Consider the following 22,929-nt stretch of genomic DNA (forward strand, 5'->3'; position numbering starts at 1 on the left):
TGAAGACTCTTTGGTTCCTAATGTGTTTTCAGAAGTAATTACAACAAATATTCCTATTATACCAAACATTTTACTTATGACTCATCATTTTCTCTCAGAAAAGATTTTTATTTTTAGCTCTGACAGCTGCTAGAAAAATACTAGTATTGAGCTGGAAACACCCCCTTACAATTCATATGACTCAATGGACTGTATTATTCCTAGTCATCATTTTTCAGGAACTCTATATAGCTTGAACCAGTGGAGGGAGGGGAAATAGATCTGAAGCCATTTGCCTAGCCTGAGGCAGTGAAGCACAAGGTTAGTAGATGGGAGAAGAGACAAAATGCATATGCAATGCATTTAGTAACTGATAACAATTAATTGTAAATTAAGACCAGGGGCTGGTTTCACAAAGATATTTTAGACTGGTCTAGTATTAAGCCAGACTTGTTTTGCTCTTAAATTAGACAGTTTTACATAATATAAAGACTGACCACCTGACCATCAGGCTAACTCAGAACTAAGACTCATATTTCCATGGTAATTGTCAATGACACCTGCTGACAAGTAGTATCACATTACAACAAAAGAGCAAAACCTGGCTCATAATTTATGGTTTGCTAGCAATGTTGTGGAGAAAGTCAGGGGTTTTTGTTTGCCAGAGGAAACTATCCTGAGAAGCACTGAGCTCTGCCACATGAAGAAGGCACAGAATGGTACAGGTCTGCACTGCTCTGTGATTTTTGTGTGTTGCTACACTCTTTGTTGAATTTTCCCAGTAAAACCTTTCACTGTTGTAACTGTTGAATTCTTCTAGATGGCAAATATTTTCTGCTAGAGTGAAGGCAGCTGAGTGGCTCAAGGTGGTTGCTTGCAATGTTTTTAGTTAAAAAAAAAAGACTCAGTTTACCCCAAATTCATGGCAAATTAGTCCCACTAAAGATGATGTAAACTGTAGTCAAAGTCTTTGTGAAACTGGCCCCAGGATCAACACCACTAAATCAATGGGGACCACCAGAAGCAGTTCTCTGCTGGTACATCATAATAAAGACCCAACAAGTCCTCCAAATTAAATGACCAAGTACATCATTGGACCATGCACTCCAGAACAACACATAGGAAATGTAGAATCTGTGTATTCAAACTAACCTGGGGCAAGTTCCAGTTAATTTAAACTGTAATGTAAACTGTCAAGCATTCAAAGCTAACACTATATGTAAATATTAAACTGTATATATAAGTAAATAAGAATTCAATATCTGTAGGCTGATATGGATTTGTAATTACTACAGAAATCTGAGTGTAAACTGTCTTCATGTGTCTGGACAGTGATGGGCTGGTTTTTGTAACACACTCTACTGTAGCATTTAGCCTGTCAGCTCTCTTTTTTAAAATTTAGCATGTGTCAAATCTTCAGTTTCCATGGCAATTGCACAGTTGGGCTGAGACAAAAAAATCTCTTCAGCCTGTCACTGAATTAACTTCATCTACATCAGTAAACCAACCAAAGACATGTGTCTGCTGCTTCCTTCTCTATTTTTTCTCCTCTCTTAATATTCCGCTCTATTTCATCCTCTATTTCTCCCCTGTTTCTCTTTTCATCTCTCTCTCTCTCTCTCTCCTTTGTCCTTAATCTCACACTCTCCCTTTATCTCTCTGTCTCTGTAGCTAGCAGGCACAGAGCTGGTGTGTTGACTTGTGCTTCTAACACATGGGCTTCCCTCCTTATCCGCCTACGCAGCGTACTCGGGGAGATTCCAAGCACACATGAACACTTGCAGATACACACTTACACACACACACACACACACAAACACACAGCATGCACACACAGAAACTGGCAGACTGCAAAGCCCTCAAGGTCTGGTCTTAGTGAATTATTCAGTCTGCGTTGGTGGGTCTGTGTGAACATATATGTGTGTCTGGGATCTTGTGTGTGTGTGTGTGCATTTGCATTTGGGTGTGTGCATGTCTAATGAATCTGTATATGTGTGTGTCTGTGGGAATATGAAATGGTGTTTTCTTTCTGAGCAGCAGCAGCTAGTCTTTAATCAGGCTCCCCATCAACTCCCTACTCTCTGACTTCAAAAGCTCATTAGAGGGAAATTGTGCAGAAAGCAAGGAGTGGTTAGTGATGTCACCAAAAGCAGAGTTAGCTGGGGGCGGAGTTTTTGATTTCCTAAAATCTCAGCCACTGCACATTATGCTGAAATTCATAGCTTTGAACAATATGAGAGCATCTTGCGAAGTTGCAACAAAAATGGACTAATTAGGTAATATGATCATGAAAATATATTGTGTACTGTGTGATGTAATTAAACGATGTTGACACTGCTATATGGACAGGCACCACCCAACAAACCCAGCTTGAGAACATGTCCAGTCATGGCCAATGTGTTGTTTCTTAGCATATCACTCCACTCCACCATACAGGTGGGTATTAGAATTGTTAATTGGAAAAACATTACTGAAAACACACTGATACCAAATTTTGGGTGTTGATATGCAACTGGCTGGAGCTCATATAATGAATTCAACTAGCATCGATTGAACTGTAGCGCTATAATCCACTTCTTTCACCCCATACTAATTTGTTGGTACCTGTGGGGGATCCTGCACATTTTAACAAGACAGACAGTTGCAGCTCTGTGAGGCTTTACTGCTCATTGCGAGGGCAACAAAAATGTTGGATAGAGGAACTAAATATTGATGAAATGGCACAGTAATCCATCCAACAGCAGTTGAGACATCTCACTCTGAACCACAAATGTCAACCTGCTGGTGGCACTTGAGGAAAAGTCAGGGCTTCACCAAAGTCATTAAGGTTCACCCTCTGGGGACCATGAATATGTATATAAAATTTAATGGAAATCCATCCAATATTTGTTAAAATATTTCAGTCTGGACCAAAATTGCTGGAGCCACAGACCCAGAAACAGACAGACCAGCAGTGCCGTCCCTAGAGCCACTCGGCTGGCTTGGCTAAAATAACAAACCATGTATCTCGAAGAATTGCATTCATCTTTCACAATTTTGCAGTGCACAATTTATGTCAGTGCCAATTTCCAGTGGCAATATGGAACATGGTGTCCCCTTTGTGTAGTGAGGAGGAAGAAATGTGAAAAAAAACACTAAGCTGATTAAGTGGAAGAATCTACAACATCTGCCATATGTACATATTGTAGACAGATATAATTGCATGTAATCTGTTGTTTTGGAGAATTGACCAATATCAACGCTATTTCTGGCAGTATGGTTGTAATAATACTGGAAAATAATCTGGGGTCATAACATTTTATCTTTAAAGAAACAAATATATCTATGAATTATTCCACCTATTTCCAATATGAATTGGTTTCAAATATTTAACTAATGTGTCATTTCCTTGATTAAGCATAACACAACTAGTCCTCTAAATTAACACAAGAAGTCTGTCAATATATTATATTATATATATTTACCCATTTCACCTTGAACGACACATAGAAGCTTTTTCTGATCTGACATCACTGAACAGGATGACGTTTATTTGTCTGTACCTTCCAAAACTGTCATAAAATAATTGCTGCAAACATTTCTCATGATGTTACAACAGGGCATAAAGACAATTTGGTTAGGTTTGGGGAAAGATCATGGTTTGGGTTAAAATTACCACTTCCTTGAGGTTAGGGGACCTTTGCCATCAAGAACAAGGCCACCTGATTAGTTTTAAGATGTCCATACTACACCTGCATTACTGAAATGCACAACACTGTCCTGGTTCCCAGAACTGTTTTATAGCATACTCATATTTATGTAAAGAAAGTGATATCAGGTATACTTCATTCATTTTTGGACCAACTGCAATATCCAGACTAAATACATAATTATCCCTCAAGTTTCCTAACTGCACTTTAGTAATTCCCCTACCCAAAAGTAATTTTTTCAAACATTCAGTCATTTTCAGAGCATCTTCAGAGTGGAACAAACTGCCTCATACAAGTAGAGACTGAACATATTTAAAGCAACTTGAATTACCTTGGATGAGTCTATTGTGTCTAGAATGATGATATTCATGTTAGCATCACCTTTGGTTATTGTTTAATAAGACACTCTTATGTATCCTGAGGGAAGCGTGCACCAAAATAAATGGAAATACACTCCACTCGCTGTGAATATCTACCCACCATTACCGTTGTTTAATTTAAACACATTTCCCACTGATACCAAACATTGCCAGCTCTTGCTTTTTCCTCCCTGTATACCTGCAGTTTAATAATACAGTACCTGACCCCCTCCCTGGTGGAATAATGCCAGCTTTCCCTCATATCCAGCTGTGGCCTGAACACCGAGCAGCATAAACCCTGAGCCAGCTGGTTGTCATGCTCCACCTGCCACCTCTCCTTTTGCTCTTCTTGTCTGTCTTCCTTTTTACATCCATACCTGTCTATCTCTACACTTTTACATGGTCATTCCTCTTTTAATGTCAAATCTCTAGATTTTTAGTGACATCTTTTTTTTAGTGTTTCTTTTCCCTCTTTTTTATGTTCCTATTTTATTCCCCTACCCCTCTCTCTCTTACCCCGTGGTTTTCTTTCGGTGGAGTTAAAATCTTGTCTTTCAGCACGTCTTGATGCAGATATATGAGTCTGCATCGAGACCATGTTGTATCTCCTTTTTATGTGTGGGTGTCTGTCTGAAGAATGATTACATTTATCTATACCTGCGTCACCTTTTAGACTTGCATTATAAAAGGACTCAAGGACTTGAGAGAGCCTGAGAGCTTGGAAAAAAAAACATCTACTTTGTTCTTTCTGCCATTATCAGTGACTGAAGACCACTTATTCAATAGCTGGAAAATGAAATGTACAACATACACTCACATACACACACACACACACATCTCTGCCTTTGTATTACCCAGTGCTCATTGCAGCCAGACAAACCCATCAAGCTTTATGAGCCTCTGAGGGCCGCTGCTGCCGCTAATTCATGGAGGCAGGCTATCAAGCACATCCACACAACGGATCTCCACTGTTTCCATGAATATCTGAGCAGGCCTTCCACCAGTTTATGTCTCCCACAAGAACTGCCTGTTGAATCCAGGATGTGCAGCTTTGACAGATGATACATCTGTTTTATGAAAGAAGGGGGGTGAGGCTGTGATAATTGTGTGCTTAACGCAGGGAGAAATGGGCACAGACGTTTTTATTCTGGACCACTGCATTGATGGATGTTCACTTTATGTTGCAAAAATGAGAAAAGTCAGTTTTGGTTCTTGTGGCATCACTTTGATTGATGGCTGTTTTTAAGGGGGGTGGAAAAAATGTGAAAATTCTGATTTTGGTGACAGGAATTTGAAACCCTTTGAGAACATAACTGTGGTTAAAGGTAGACCAGTATACTTGACTTGACAGATGTCACGTAAACGAGGAACTGTCAAGTGTGCATGCTTCGGAAGCTAGGTTTTTACTTTTGAGTACTCCTTTTATCATCAGCCCATCAACCCCAACCCATCATCATCAGTTCTTAATTATGGTAACACTGTACTTACCAAAGTATGTGCTGAGATCTCTGTAGATGTAGCCACATTATTAAAGTAGGTCTAACAGGATGTCATGGACCAAGCAAAAAGGACAAAGGTTTGAAAAGGAAAATTCTCATTTGAATAAAGTTGAAAAATTGGTAACAAATCACAAAAGTTGCAAATATATCCTAATATTGCATAGAAACTAGAAAAAGTAGCTACAAAAATTAGGGCCCAAACTCAAAGTAAGGTCAACCAAACAATAAAGCAACTGAGGGTTAAACTGACAGAACATAACTGAACAGACCTGACCTGACAAATGACTCACAAGGGGGTATAAACAGAATATACACACAGGCTGGCCTAAGACAGACACAGGGGGAGATTTACACAAATAACATTAAACCTAAAGATATCCAAGAATAAACAGCCTAACAAAATAGAGAAGCAATATGCAAATAAGGTATTAGCATTAGCAAACAAACATGATTCCAAAGCCAACAAAGAGGGATTTTAAGAATGTCCAGGATTAATTACCCCTTCTTCCATTTCATTATTGGCCTCCTCCACTTCCTGTGGGCGGTGCTTAAGAGGCCATCTTTCCCAGCCATCAGGCTGAGAAAGATGGCCAAATATGAGTATTAATTGCAAATGAAAAGGACCATGACAGAATGTCAGCTAGAATGTGTGCATCCAATCTTAGAAAACCAAACTGTGAGAAATTGACTTAAGTATGTAATATGAAAACAAAAGACTGTGTAGAGTCATTATTTGGGAAAATGTTTGGGTGCAAATATCAAATAAAATACTAAGACTGGGGGTGGACAGCAACCGGTGTGGCCGTCACACAGAACTACAGAGAAATTTGAATAGTTGGTCGATGAAACCAACAGTTGAGGCAGATTGGCTACAACTTTATTTGGAGGTTAAACTGAACATGAGCACACTTGTTTTGTTGGCAATAACCCTGCACTGCACCAGAAAACCATGGTTGCACACAACTACAGTGAGAACAATAAATCCAAGTTGTTTGGGTAATAATTTTACCATCTTCCAAATAACATTTATAATAATTATCAACCTATTTTTAGTGATGTAGCCACATCCTAGATTTCAGCAATCACTTTGGTAAGTACAGTGCTATCATAACAGAAACATATTTAAAAAATCTTATCAGGATGGTATGTTTTGTATTCAGCATCTATGTGCATACACATTTGTTCATAATTTGAAATGAAAGCAGGGCAGCCTTTAAGTACTTGCCCCCACCAGCGTGCCTCGTTAGTGTATTTTGTCTGTTCCCCTTGACTACGCTTGATTAGAAGCCTTTTATCAGGTACATGCTGTGTCTTTGTATTTTTAACACAGGGTCACGCTGTGTTTTGTCTTGCTTGTCTTTTATTCCATTCCCTCCTTATTTGCTCCCCTACAAGTTGATGTTCGATGCATCATCATCCTTTTTAGAAATGTCTTGCTGCTGAGTAAGTAAACACAACACCCACAGCCACACACTCACTCACACACACACAAAGTGCATTCAATCAATACAGTAATAACCTGCAGTTATGGCTCAGCAATTGATAAAGGAACACATCTTTCCAACACTCATAAATCATTTAGCAGCAGCCTCCAAACTCATTCCAACTTAATAACAACTGACTGATTCCACCAAAACATGTGTTGCAGAGAGAGTTCTCCTTGAAAACTCCACTCAGATAGCGGAGACTCGAACATCATTGGCCAATCATTGCAAGTGTGCAGAAATGTCTAATGACTTGGCAGGCTGGTGTTTTCACAGTGGTTATAAAATGGCCTATAAATCATTGGTTCAGAGGGGGAATTGCTTTACATCACCTTTTTGAACTGCTTCTGAAATGCAATTCACAGGGAATAATAAGTGTCTACCCTCTTCCTTGTTAAAGGATAATTCTTGTTCAGGGGCTGTTTCATAATCAGGCCTAATGAAGAACACTTAGCGAGAAAAATTGCCTCAGTGCGGATTTTAATTTCCTTCATTCATCAATCATAGGAGCATGTACGATGCATTACCTTTCCCCGAATCTTGCCAATGCATAGAGGAGGATCGTACCTGTGAATATTGTAATGACATGGCTACTCTTGTAGTTGTATAAAACAAGGTGTGCAGCAGCATCAGCTATAAAGCTTAACAGGTAGAAATAACTTACTAGTTATTGAATATCTATCAGACAGGGAAGAGAATAGGATTACTTTTGTTAAGGAGGGAGATGAGGGGAGAAGCCTTTTTAGACAGTTGTAACAGCTAAATGCAGAGCAAGACATGGGTGCAAAAATGGGTGCATTTAAAGGTGCAGTCAGCCTGAATTTTTAACTGAGGAACAGGACAGGGTATAGCGTGCCTAGCTCTGATCGTAAGCTAGGTGTATGCACGCACATCCGAGCTGTGGAGGGCAGCTGCTGTGCTGAAAGAGAGTGAATGTTGAAATAAACAGATAAACAACTCACAGACTGCAGGGCTCCAATCCACTCATAATTTATTGCACCAAGGTGATGTTTCGAGTGCTACTGCTCTTCAAAAGTCTCAAGCTCCAACCGTGAGTCTTGTTACTACATAGAAATGGGTAGCAGAATCTGGTGTGACTGTACTCTCACTCAGCTACCTGTAATTCCAGAAAAGATGTTGCTCTGAGGTGACAGGGGTAGAGGGCCGAGAGCTTGGCTTAAGCTGGTGGATGTAGGTGGCCAAAGATTTGTCATTAACACTCTTCTGAGAGTTTTGTATCCATGGACAGAGCCTCAATCGAGTTGTTATTGCTGAAATTGCAGTTTAGGCTCGTGTTGGTTTGTAGAACATTATATGTTTGGCAGGTGTGAAATGTTAGTGACATTTAGGCAAATGGGTCTGTTGACATTATATATCTCAAATGACTCAACACTGTCATCTGCTCCTGTTTCCTCTTGATTGCATTTAGAAAGGTGCAGGGTTTTGAGTGATTACAGTACTGAGAGTCCTTTTGGAGATAAAAAGTTTCTTGGACTCAGCACCTGGACAACATAGATGTGCATGTGTTTTCACATTGATTATTTAGATCTATGGTGATTTAACATATTTTAAAGGTAGATATAATACACCTCCATCCTGCAAATATTTGCTCTGTCTCTCATTCACTTCACCTCACTTCACTTCCTGTTTTGGCTCCATCAGACTTGCGGGTCAAGAGCTCACCTTTGTTCAAATTTGCCTTACAAATTCACTGATGCACTTGGAAATAGATATGCTATTATTCTAGCAATGTGTCATCACCTTGTTTTGTACAATGTGACACTATCTGACTACAGGCCACAGCATCTGTTAAATATGTATTTATTTCCTACATCAGGACAGTTTGTTAGTTTTGTTTAATGTTCAGCTATAGTGTAACTGTACTTTCAGTTCATATATAGAATCTGTAGTGTAGCTGTAGTGTAGGGGTGACCAATCATGTGCCATGGAAAGTCAAAAGTCAGCAGATTTTTAGGTCCAACCAATCACTTGAGCAAGTGATTTCACTGACAAGCTCTTCCCCTTTACTTAAAGGAATGCTGAGTCCTTGGTTTGGAATGAAAACCTATTGGCACCCTGTGGTACATGGTTGGCCACCCTTCACCCTGCTGTAGAGTCTATCATACTATATAACAGATTTTAGTGTTTAGTGAGTCTTTGACAGATTGTAGTGGTTTGGTTTCATATTGAATCAGACTGCCTGACCGATCCTATTCAATCCTACTAGTCTTATAGTACTATAGTGCTCATTATGCGGTGATATCATCCAATTTGATTCTGGCGTAGGCCTTTAGAAGAGTGCTTGCTCTGAGATATATCATGTGTATGGATTATTTTCCCACTTGTCATGCATGTCCATTCAGCACCTGCCTGGATTCATATGCAACATATGCAAAAGTGCCTAAACTCAAATGAACTGTAATCTGTTACAATTTCTTTCAGTTCATGCTAATTTTCAGACAGTAAATTCACTCATTCCAGTGACACCTGGTTCTTTCCTTTTTTGATGCCAAAGACAATCTAAACATGGCAAACACATAAAAGAAATAATAGTGATTATCCTTTACCTTTCAACAATATTTTAAGCCCAGTTTTCCTGAGGCTGGCCTTGTGTTTAAGGTACATTGTGGTCAATGTTTAAACTCTGACACTCTGAGCAAGAGCCAATTACAGGAACAAAATCTCTCCGAGTTCAGTGCAGCAATGAGGTGCTCTTGCTTTTTCACAGCCTGAAGTCCTTGAGGAAGATTTATCACCAGCCTTTGTGAGAATCTCCTAACATGGAATGGAAATTACCAAAAGTGTCAGGCTGCTTTTGAGACCCAGGATGCATTAAGGACCTGCTTGGCTTATTCACTGCAACAATAATCTTGTCCCTGAATTAAAGTTATTCATATCACTTAAAGAAGCCTAATGTTCATGACTTTTTTTCTTTATCCTTTATCTGAGGAACACATCTAAATGCAATCTTCTTCTGGAATATATTCTTTGTGTGACAGAGTTTGTTCTCATTATAATGGACAGGTTTTGCTTGAAGTGCGTCTTTGTTAGTGGCTTTTAAATGTGTTTGGAGACTCTCTGAGTAACCTTTATCTTTGTTGAAAACTGCAGTAAACAGAAGTAGACTCATATGCTACTTTGAGTGGGAATCCTGAATCTCCCTAAATGTCCACACTCTCACCCTTAGTGAGAAAAAGTTGCGCGAGAAATATCGACTGAGAGGTGTTGCCACTTAATCTGATGCAGGCTGATTGGTTAGAAATGTAGCTAGATTTTTCCAGTGCCTTCCATCCCCTGGATAGATCACTTCTCTTCTATCCCCACTTCACCTTATCTTCCCTCCACATCTCCCTCCACTCATCTTGCTTCTCTTTAACTTCTTTCCAATACTCTGTCCATCCATCCCTCCCCTCCCTCAGTCTGTCTTCTTTTTTTTTGTCATCCCTCCTCCTACAGTTTTTCTACCCAACCTCCCCCATTTCCATCCATTTATTAATCCTCATCCAGTGCTCCTGCTGTTCCTCGCTCCATCCACCCTTTTCTGTCTCCAGTCATTCCTCCCTCCCTCTAACCATTCATATGACTATTTATGAGTGCAGTGTTCCTCACAGTGGGGCCCAGTACTAAGTGGAAGTAACATGGAACATTGGGGCTCTTCAGAAGCTTGAAGCTCTTTAGTGGAGGCTATCTATCAGCCTGTCAGATGCCACCCTGACACAGCACAAACACACACATGCACACAGACCTCATGCTCACATGTATGTTCTTTGTATGTGTTCCCACAAGACCCACATGAGATTGAGTATGCACAAACTATAGACTTAGTTTTTTGTGGTTTATTCACAGCATATTGCTAGCGAAGAGGCTGTGAACAGAGTAAGGAAGTATGTGCAAGTGTGTCTGTGTTCAGGCACAACAGTAGCTCTCTGAGTGCATTAAGATCATTCTTTGACATTGAGCAGAGGCCATGGAGCTAAATGACTCGTTCTACAGTAAGTGGTTTAGAGAGAGACACATCAGAGCTTTGTGGGAGACGGAGCTACCAAGGTTGCAGCTGCGGTTTATACTTTTGACCACAATTATTAACACACATATGCAAACCTATGGGCACACACACACACTTTTGAGTTGTCATAAAGGCTAATATCAGAAGAGATGACAGGCTGATTATACATATCTAGCCATAATAGACCATCAACTGTGAAATCACTTCATTACAGTACAATTACAGTGCATTAAAGTACAATTATAAATGATCTATATTTTTAGGCTAGTATACTAGGATGTATCATTTTTAGTGTTTAGTCTTTTCATACTTATTCTCTTATAAGGATTCATCATGTGACTTCAAAACGGGACGTTTTGTACTTTTTATTGATTAGCACCTGGCTGAAAAGGGCACAAGGTTTGTCTATGTTTCATTTAATATTGTCATTGATAGTGAATAATTTTCCAACTCTTTTATTTTTTTTACTGTTTTATTAGGTTTGAAAAAGCATTTTTGTAAGATAGCAAGGCTGCCATATTAATGTTAGCTAACATTAGTGGTGAATGTGCAGGTTGTTTTAAACCAGTTGGGTTAACTGGACTCTGCTAGTCTGAGGAAATGCCCATGAAAATGTTGTAAATAATGCTTATGTATGCAGCTAAGTGGGTTGATAGTTATCAATACACATGAGGGCATTGGGGCCATTGTTGGATAAAAGAGAGAGAGCAAAAAGAAAATCTGAACAGCCTTTATTTATTATTCTCATAAAAAGTTCTTGAAATATTTATTATAAATATTTATTTGTGTAATATGTATTTTCTCTCGAAATATACAACTTATTGCTCATAATATTGAGTTTTTCCTCAATAACTTTATTCTCATAACTTTTTTTCCACAAGATATTTTGACTTCATAGACCACTTTCACAGCAGATACTCAGACTTGCCATAGTGGGAAAAGCACAGGTGTCCCTAATAGCTTTAATTGATGATGGCTCTGTCCCATTAAGGTGTCCCAGTAAGGTGTCCCAGTAAACCATACAGTTGGCCGACATGCACAGTAACAGAACCCTAGAACTGGTAAAGCTAAATGGGATGCTGTGTTACTGTTGTTATTGATTGCACCTGTAAGTAGGGATGCACGATATTGGATTTTTTTCTTTTTTTGATATTCCATATGCTGATATTTCCAACCCACTGTGGCCGATTGCCGATACCGACACCGATATATGCACATATTTTTTTCCAGATGGCTGAGGAGACTATTATGCATGCAAGCTTAGATTGTACTAAGTATGATCATGAAAGACAATATATGAAGGAAGAATTTAGGAAGCCTTAAAATTTAAATGAACCTGCCAAGTGGGTGGAGCATTAGAGTTTTCATTGAGATCATCAGACAGACAGGATTAATGTGTAGGTTTTAATCTCTGGTCCACACTCCGGAGCAGAGGGTGGCGGTAATGTAACTAATACGCTGGTTGCAAACCACCGTTATAAACCAAAAGATTTTTTTTTCCAAACAGAGTGGTACATCCATGGATGTATAAAGAGAACTGGATACAGGAAGAGCGCCAGGCTTTGAAGCAAATTTGACATAGCGGCCAAACCGTGTAATGACAACGTCACGAGATGCACACTGGCTCAAAAAGACTTTTTCCCATAGACTTACATTGTGAAAGAGACGTCTGTAAATCAGCGGATACATTTTTCTGAGCGTCACAACCACCGTGAATGACTTGTCTCGTTATCAGAATTAAAGCCGTTCTGTCCGATCACATTTCAAAAGCCGCGTGATTGAATTGTTTTATCCCCATTCAAGCTAGTCGGAGGGCTAAACCGGAAGTAGCCGACTCGGCCAGCAGAAGTCATTAGTGCGCATGCTCTATGGGCCGCACAATGCGGAAGATCCGGGCACTTTCATGCCGGGAAGTCGATTTTTTATTGCTTCATGCGCCACTGAGCAACTTTCATAGGAATGAACGGGGTCCCGTCTCCGACGCTGTATCCAGTTCCCTTTATACATCCATGGGTACATCCTGTCAGCGTAAGTGTTTCCTATCTGTGCAGCCGAACCTAGCAGCTCCTCGACGGACAGTTTCTCCCTGACGGTCCCGGTGCTTCCTCCGCAGGCTCCACTTCACTCAAGCTGCCCGTCAGACCCGCTGCTTCTTAGCCACAGCCACAGCATGGCCGGAGGGAAACACAGCCAGCTAGCCTCCCAGCTAACGTTAGCCCCGGTTCTGCGTGTGGATCCAACCAGAGCACTGAGCCCCGGTTTGTTATTCAGGTTAAAGTGGGAAGAAACAGCGGGTCTGACGGGCAGCTTAAGTGAAGTGGAGCCTGCGGAGGAAGTACTGGGACTGTCAGGGTGAAACAGTCCGTGAAGGGAAGCACAGTCAGGCGGCGGAGGAGATGGCAACAAATCGCCACTCATAATCGGCAGAAATGGCCGATGCCGATATTTCATTTCAGAGCTTTTATCGGCCGATACCGATGACGTGCCGATAATATCGTGTATCCCTACCTGTAAAGTCTGTCCTTTTAATGTTTGGACTTTTTGCTTTCTCTTAATCACTTTTTCTATTCTTACACCATTACAAAACAGAAGTTGTATGACTCAAAATCATGTTTTTCCTCATAACCGTGGCCCTAATATTGTAGTATGTTAAAGTTACATTTCATATATACAAGATTTAGATTTGCTTACATTGATTACTGTACTGTGCAAAGGATCAAGGCATATATTTTAACACATCTACATGTCAACATTTGGATGCAGAGCGGGTACACAAATGAGCCTTGACTCTTCTGCAGGGTCAGACTAGTCTAATGTAATTTCAGGAAAATTATTGTTTGTTACAGATTATAGACTAAAATATTTGTTTTGATGTCATAGCGTTAGTGCTATGCTGTGCAAAGGTAATAAGATGATGATGATGATGATGATTATTATTAAGAAAATCAATTAATCAATCACATGTTTGGTCTATAAAATGTCAGAAAATGGTGAAAAATAAATTGATCAATGTTTCCTAAAGCCCAAGATGGAACCTAAAATGTCTCGTTTTGTTCTGACCAACAGTCTACAACCCAAAGATATTCAGTTTACTGTCATAGAGGACTAAAGAAACCAGAAAATATTCACAGTTGAGGAGCTGGGATCAGAGAATTTGGATATTTTTTCTTAAAAAATGACTCGGAGCAGTTAATAGATTATCAAAATAGTTGGAAGTAAATTTAATAGTTGGCAACTAATCGATTCATTGACTTATCATGCAGCTCTATTTTTAAGCAACTACATGTAGTTTTGACTATTGATAAACACATTTCTCCTTCAGACTTGACTTGACTTTTCTCTGTGCATTGATTTGTTTATTTGTTCTTCAGTAAGTCCAACCCTTAAATACCTTTGATACCATGGTGATTTTATAGGGGGAAATTATGCAGTCAGGGACCAAGGAATAAGGCTTAAGGACACCAGGTGTGAAAGGCAAAAATAGCGATTTACTTACAACTTAGTTTGGCATTATGTATGCGTGCACACTAATGGACTTCTGAGAAGTTTTCTGTGTGTTCAGATTTTGTACACAGAGCTTTGTAAGATGGAAAGGATTAGATGTTGAAGTGATAATTTTACCTGGCTGCAATGTGTGCACAAACAAACTGTCAAAACATGCAATTAAATGTGTGCTGTATGAAAACAAGGACAGTATCATGTCATTACTTTAAATATTTGTATGTTAACTGTGCTAAAAAGAAAGGCAAACTAGTAAACTAAGGAAATAAAGTGTCCAGAGATGTGTGTAACACTCGCAGAGAACAACATGTTCTGTCTAAAACAACAATTTCTGTTACTGGCCAGGATGTTCAAAGTAAACACATTATTGATGAATGTAATATGTAATTAAAATGTATATCAGGGACTGTTAAATATAAATAAACATTTCTCTTCCACCCACAGGTCGCAAGTTTGTCATTGCCAACGCAAGAGTGGAGAACTGCGCCATTATCTTCTGCAACGATGGCTTCTGCCTCATGTGCGGTTACTCGCGTGCTGAGATCATGCAGAAGCCGTGCACGTGCAACTTCCTGTATGGACCTGACACCAAGCGGCTGGCCATCGCTCAGATGGCGCAGGCCCTGCTGGGGTCAGAGGAGAGGAAAGTGGAGATCAACCTTTACCGCAAAGACGGTAGGAAAAAAAAAACCCCAGTGTGTCAGTGAGTGTGTGGTTGTAGTGTGTTGGAAAGTAGTGTGTGTTATTTTACAACAAAAGTTAGCGATGACTAGGGTTGGGTTGATGCCGTCGTCCCCGCTGCACCCTCGTTGTCTGTCTGTCTTGTGCACAGATTAAATGAACAAATTACTGGTATTGGCTTTTTACTCACAAAGCTTTCATTGCACTCGCAGTAATGTAACAAATGTAGTTGTCATCAGCTCTGTCTGAACCCCGCCCTCAGTGAAACACAGAGAGGAGAGGAGAGAAACTAATGCGACCATAAATTACAGCAAAAAGCAGTAGAGACTATGTTTGTTTATTGATTTGCCTAATTTTAATGCACTAGTTTCATTTCAGCTCAGTTTGAGAGTCTGTACTGCATTTTGCTGTCATTTATGGTTGCTATAGTTTCTTTCCTCTCCTCTGCTCTCTGTGTTTCACTGAGGGCGGGGCTCATACGCACACGGAGCGGAGCAGAGGAGAAACAATGACGACTACACTAGTTATGTTACTGTAAGTGCAATAAAAGCTAAAATAATTTATTATTTTATCATTATACCTTTGTATTTATTAGTAATCTGCGAAAATCCCCCTGTGTGTGTGTGTGTGTGTGTTAGTGTGTGTACTTTGTGTTTGGAGAAGAAAGTGTACGTTGGATTCTTTAAAGGGGAATCTATACAGTTTTACACATCAAGGTCTGTTTGAAGTGTCGGGGAGTACTACTGCATATATGAAAAAAAAAGTAATATAAAACCTTCTGTGGCTCCAGAGGGAGCTGTGTGAAATCTGATAAGTTGCCTCAAGTGATGTCACTTGAGCTGATATTGGTTTTGCCTGAAGACTACAAGTTTGAAAATGGAGAAAATCTGTGCTTGTGAAGTTAGAAAGAAGTGAGGTGACCAGACCTCTGTAGCCTGCTCCTCATGTCTTGGAATAATGGAATAAAAAGGATAATGACTTTTGCATCGATTCAGACCTTTTTTCAATGTCATAGGAGTGCAGTGCTAAATCGATGGGGATTACATGCCATGATAGTTTCTGTGAGATTGCATACATCGGGATGTTAAGAGCACTTCGGAAGGTGCTTGTGTGTGTGTGTGTGTGTGTGTGTGTGTGTGTGTGTATTTGAGTGTGCTTGTATGTGACATTTGTACGTGTTTTTTGGATTTTTCTCACTATAAAATGCACTTGTTTCTCAGTTGGTGTCAGTATCTGTTCTGTACGGAACATTTGGCACCACCAGCTCATTTTTATGTGTGAGCTGTTATGTGTGAGACTTGACAACTGTTTACTGATAAATCCATGTTGGAGTTTGTGTCTCTTACAACTTTTTAGTGCCAGATTTCATGACGGTGCAGAAAATGCAGTATGCTACATGTGGTCTTGTTTCCAGTTTGACTTTCAGAGGACCTAACCTGAATGAAGCTTTATAGTAAAATGCACTTAAAAGGAAAGTAAATGGGGGAAAACCCTTGGAGAATACTCTCCAACAGCAAGTGCATATTTATGTCTATACACATGCCAACTGGACCAGGACCAGGTAACCGTAACGATAGGCAGCTTCCATGGCGATAAAGAGTGGCCATGGTAATAAAGTCAGCAACTCCCTGAGCTACAGCCAAAGCATCTGCTGGACATTTTCCACCTGTAGACAGACACCAGAACAGGAGGAGAGAGAGAGAGAGAGAGAGAGAGGAGGAGGGATGGGGAGAGAGAGGGAGAGGGAGGGTGGGGGGGGGGGGGGGGGGGGGGGGGGGGGGGGGGGGGGGGGGTAGAACAGTGCCGGTCTGTTCAACCTCAGACCAGCATTGCTTTCCAACCACCAATCAGAGTCAACCAAATTATTAAACTAACAAAAGATACCTATCTGGAACATGGAGAGAATCAAACCAAAACAAACTTAATTGATATCTGCCTGTAAAGCATGAATATAAATTAGCAGAAAATCTCTTTCCTGTCAGAGATACAAAGCAGAGACACATCCTGACCAAATACAGACTGAGTGACCACAGTCAGCCATAGAGACAGGATGACACAACAAGTCATAGCTACCGACAGAGGAAAGAGTCTGTGGTCACTGCATGACAGGTGAGGTAGAGACACAGATGCACTTCCTCTTAAAATGTGACAAATATCATAATATTAGAGTGGAATACTTTAAGAAATTTGATTTGTTAATCCCAAACTCCTAGATGACAGTGAAAAGCAACAGATTATATGAGGAGGACATACAGCATACTGAGCTGTGACTGCATGTCACAAACTGAGAGATTCATAATTTAAACATCACTCACTGTGACAAAGAAATCTTGACATAGTCTATTGTACATATGGTTTATCTTATCTGTTCCATTAATTACTATTGTGAATGTCATATAATTGTTCTATCACCTTTAATTTAACAGTGTTTCTATGCTTTGGCAACATTATGACTTTATATAGTCCTGCCAATACAACCACTGTACAGTACATGTGACAATATACATGTGACACACACACACACGAAACGTGTTTAATGTTCTCTGCAATTTTCTTTTTATTTTATTTATTTACTAAATTGTATTTTTTTTCATCTCATTATTGAATTGTATTTCCCCTGATGCTTTGGCAATATTCATCTGTAAATGAGATTATTCAAAGTAAATTTAACAAGATAGTAGAGTTACACACACACACACACACACACACACACACACACAGAGTTGTTTAAGGACTAATTGTAAAGTTAGACTGGCCCAATCACAATCTTTAACAAATACACTCAAACAAGCACACACACAAAACACGTTTAATATTTTTTGCTATTTTCTTCTTCTTTTCATTTATTCATTGATTTTATTTTATTTAATGAATTATATTATCCTTGACGCTTGTTCATCTGACATTCATGCCAAAAAAGCTTACTGTATTGAAAAATTGAATTGAGTGAGAGAGGCAGGAGGAGGGAAGGGAGGAGAGAGAGAGACAGATGGAGGAAGCCGAGGGAGGAGGGAAGGGCTCGAAACAAACGGAGGGTAAAAAAGACTTAAGAGGCAGAGAAACAGCACGGCCCTGAATAAGTGAGGAAAAACCAGAGAGCTGAGAGGTGGGAGAAACAAAGTGAGAGAATGAGAGAGAGAGAGAGAGAGAGAGAGAAAGAGCGACTGTCAGAGCGCGTTCCTCACGTAATCTGAAAGTGTTGTTGGTAGCGAGAGAAATATAAGAGAGAGAGAGAGAGAGGGAGAAGCACAGAGAGATGGCGCCAGCTGTCTCCTCTCTAGTGATACTTCTGAGGACTGCTGTGCCAATTCAACCCTCCCCTCTGCACATTTCACTTTCCACTGTTTATACTGGAGATGTGGACGCACTTACATCAGCGATCTGCTATACAGAAGTACCTCATAAAAAGCTACAACCCTGTATATAGAATTACTGAGGTGTTGTCACTCCTGTCCCACTGGCTGCGTTAACGAGATTCCATCATGCTAACAACACGTACAATAATGTATTTAAAGGCTTTGGAAGCTATAACATTTATGCTTGCGAGGGTCTTGTGCCAGTACGGGCTGGCAGATGTAAAGCAGCTGTTGGCAGAGACAGTGCAGTAGCCCAATATGCTCTCCCGTTTTTAGAAAACAAACATTTTATAGCTCTGCACTTTGTAGTTTTATCAGGGAAGTGACTCATATATTGACATTCTCAAAGCAACGACTAATCTGATCACATATCCATAAAATAGCAGTATCGGAGGTAACAAGAGGTCAGCGAGGGATGGGCACATTTGCAACACAATATGTTATGTAACAAATAATGGAAATTTCCCCTTTTGGCGTTTTTATATGATGCAAAGTGTAAAGAGCATCCAGTATTTTTCATAAAAGGAAGATAATACTCCACGGATGCTGTTTTAAAACCTTCATTTAGCCATAAAGAGTCAACTGATCATGCTCAGTGTCTCAATGAAATTATATCCATACAGTTTCATGTCATTTTCATACTCAATAACTCCTCTGGAGCAGATGGGGGCGGGGAGGGGGGTCAAGTTCTCATTACTCAACATTCTTCTTTATCTTTCTGCCGTTGCCCTGCAGCTCCCCACGACAAAGATTTAGGTTGGATTTTCTTGTAGACAAGCTAATTGCATCATTCCTGCTGGCTGCCAGCTTTAAGCATCTGCTCTGCCCAGGGATGTGTGTCATGGATTCTGGGTGAGATTAGAATTCCCAGTTGCTCCAGTGATAATACTGGGCAACTCCCATGTGAGAATCTACTGTTTACAGCAGTGTGAGTATGAATCAGGGCTTCACTGGGGGGAAAAAGAGTGCACAGACAAACTATAAAGGTGAAGAAAGTCATTATTCTTGATTAAAACAAAGACCTAAAAACATTGTAATTATGTATTTTTATGAAATTTTGTTGTCAGATGGGCGTGGTAGTGGTCTGCATGGATTTATATTAGACATTTAGGTAAACAATGACAATCTGTGAGGTGTTCTGATAATCAAAAATAATGGATGATGTTTTGAGTTGAATAAGTGACCTGAAGCGTGTGGCATTTCTTCTGCTGAGTTTATTGATTGATTGTGCCATAAAGTGTATTATCACGCTCATACCATGACCACGCACCACAGGATTCATGGTTGGCTGTGTCCAAATCATCATCATCCAGTTTTAAAAGTGTGTTGTAGTCAGTTTGAACTCATGGTTAGGTTTGTTTCATCATTGAGAGTTGACTGAAGCGCCAGTGTTGATGTTACCTTTTCTGCTTGGCTGTTTGAAATGGCCTGAGCTACATTTGATATACAATATTAAGTCACTTACCAGCCAATCAGAAACAAGTATTGAACAAGTAGTTTTTTAGCTGTAAATATTAAACTGAAGGAGATAGACAGTTGATACTGATTCTTGTAGCGTTGTTCACAATTGTGAGAAATCAGTGAAATTTAAAGGCAAGTGAGTATTCAGCAAGTGGGAGAATAATTAGATTTTAGTGGTGTTTTTTTCTCTCTGAGTGTCCTCTAGTCACAAATGAACTGCTGATTACCAATGAAAACCCCAACGCATTGTGTCTTCTACATACTGACAAGATGTTATGCATTGTAAATGTTCAGCAGCTTGCCTTAAGGAAGTCATGAATGCATTCTGAAAAGCTGTCATCTGCTGCGCCGATATGACTGAACTCAACTGACAACACAATAAAAGTATAGATACAAACCGCACCTACACACCAGACATATTGTACTCTATGAATGGGGAGTTCTGTTTGGATCGTTACCATGGAGTTTGTAGAGAGGCCCTCATCATGTTGTCACAGTAACCAAAGGACGCTCTTATGATTGGATGGAAGATTGGACTTAATGCCCATTTTGTCACTCCTCCTCCACTGGACACACCTCCTGTCTGTCCAGCACACTGATGCTAGGTTGATACCATAGACTAGCTGCATGTAACTACTACACTGTAGCTTGTGAGGGAAAGTAAAGGATTTGGAGCAGTTATTGCAGCTCATGTCTTCATCCCATCAATAAAAACCTTCTGGCGCCTCTTGCCATTGTTTTACATCAGATATCAAAACTTGTTATGTGTCTGTGCTGACCTAAAGCTTTATAAAATCCTTATTGTTCTTTACTGAATTAAAGATAGTGAATGAATCAAAAATGATGCCCATGTCAGGGTGTTTGGTATCTGTGTGTGTGTGTGTGTGGGCAGGTGTGACCCTGGTGTCTCCTCTCTTTCAGTCATAGTCACACACACTCAGGCTCACAAAGACACAAACACAGAGTCTTAGGTAACCCCAGCGGGCCACCTTCAAGCCATCAGAGAGCCGCTGATCGAACAGCGTGGACACGCCTCATCCATAATGCACACAGGGAGGAAACACTATGCCACCTCCTCTTGTCCCCTTCGCCTCCTTCTTCCCCCTCCCTCACCCCTCCCTCGCCCCTCCCTCCTCTCATAAAGACGAACAGGGAAAAGAAAGAATAGCCTCTCCCTTCATCTCAAAAAGCAACCTAAGCAATGAGTGTGCAGGTGTGTGTGTTACTTCGAACGGTGGGACGGTATAACCACGGCCCACACATACATGCATACAGAGAACATACACACATGCATGAATGCATTGCATACACACACTACATGCACACACAGGCTTCATCTCATCCCATTTATCTAGTGCCAAGCTCAGGCTTGAGCCTTCACCATGATGGATCTCCTTTCTCACTTTCACGCTCAATTGTCCAACTCCGATTGCTCACCAGCTTAATCAATCATTCTCTCCAGGTAAGCTGCGATTGGAAACGTGCACACACACACACCATGCATGTCGCAGGCTTGGTACAGAAAGGGCTACTGCCCCAGTTAGGTATTACTGTACCTGCAAGGCTTTGCATCCCCCTTCTGGCTGAATGTCACAAGCATGCAGTTTTATGTTGGCCTTTGCTTTACAGAGGTACAAGAGGGAATATGATGGTGATGGGGAAGTGTTAAAAAGGGAAAAAATGAGCATATGTATCTTTGTTCTGTTGGAAACAGAAGAAATAGTGAATGGGGAAAGGGATCCATATTTACATATTGATAGGTTTCAATTCATATTTTATCAAATCCACTCATTGAAACTGAATCCCTTATCAACTAAACTAACTAACTAAAGGCTAAAATAACCAGAACTCAAATCTCATCACCTTTTGTTGGCTGAGAAGGCAGAAACAAAACTGTTTAATGTTCACAACCTGAGAATGAGATGAGCAACATATTATATTTAGTGCTCATTATATGTATCTGACACATTTCATTAACAGCTCTAGCCTACTGTACTTCAGGAGCTACTTCCTCCAGATACTGATATGAGTCAAAGTTTGACATGAGGCGATCAGCTGATCATTTCTCCAGAGAAGAGCTGCCACCCTACAGTATACAGTCCACTTGTGGTTGTACAGTGGTTTATAGAGTGATGTGTCTTTTCACTGGCAGAATAAAGAGAAGAGTTGCAGAGAGCACATTAGCCAAAGAACAGGCAAACTTTTTATTTGGCCGTAAGGGAATTAACGTTATTTAGCTCCAGCTGATCTAATCTGCTGCCGGTGATGTTTGTCATTTAGTTAGACACACCAATGGTCTGAAAATAAGAAGCTGCTACCAGTGTTTTTTATTGCTCTTTGCTAATGAAAAAAAACGAGGAGATTCGATGAGATTCGTTAGCGCGGGAGCTAAACAAATCTGTGTATTTTGGGGGACCAGATCCAAAATGGAAGCAGCTATCAGACCCCATCCCTCGGAGTGAATAAACCAATCTCTTTTTAACTGGATAGATATTACCCTTTTTTTCCTCTCTCTTACATTTACACTCTTCTATCTGTCTCTGAATCTCACTCATTCTATTTCACCTCTTGTTTCTTATCTTCCTCCTCTCAGTCTGTCTGATTGTGTCTCACTGTCTCTCTTGCTTTCCTCCCGTCTCTCTTCTTGGCTTTAGTCGCGTTCCTTCGCTATCTCCAGGTTACCTTCCCTCCTTGTTTCAATGACACTCCGGGTCTTTAACATTCTCACGACCCGCAGCTCAGCAAGGCTCAGAGAACATTGCTCACCATCAGCCTGTGACGACGTGACAGAGCGGCTTCTAATACAGGTTGTCTGTATCAAGAGGCTATGAAGACAGCCATCATGAGCTAGATCAATTCAAGGCTGTCACTGTTGTCAGTGCTGAGCTGCGGAACCAAGTCTGAATCCTATTGC

The 22,929-nt window shown here is 40.3% G+C and overlaps 1 protein-coding gene across 7 annotated transcripts in view; it reads left to right on the forward strand.

Moving 5' to 3' along the window:
* Positions 1–22,929, forward strand: part of kcnh2b (potassium voltage-gated channel, subfamily H (eag-related), member 2b) — a 243,079-nt gene that overhangs the window by 15,649 nt on the left and 204,501 nt on the right. For 6 of the 7 annotated variants that reach the window (XM_042398707.1, XM_042398706.1, XM_042398713.1 and 3 more), the window contains one exon: positions 14,962–15,192. In XM_042398707.1, the coding sequence (XP_042254641.1) occupies positions 14,962–15,192 (231 nt within the window). Of the gene's footprint in view, positions 1–13,008; positions 13,045–14,961; positions 15,193–22,929 lie in introns of those variants that run through there. The other variant, XM_042398709.1, reaches the window with a different exon arrangement.

Source organism: Thunnus maccoyii, chromosome 21 (assembly GCF_910596095.1).
Source record: "Thunnus maccoyii chromosome 21, fThuMac1.1, whole genome shotgun sequence".
NCBI lineage: Eukaryota > Metazoa > Chordata > Actinopteri > Scombriformes > Scombridae > Thunnus > Thunnus maccoyii.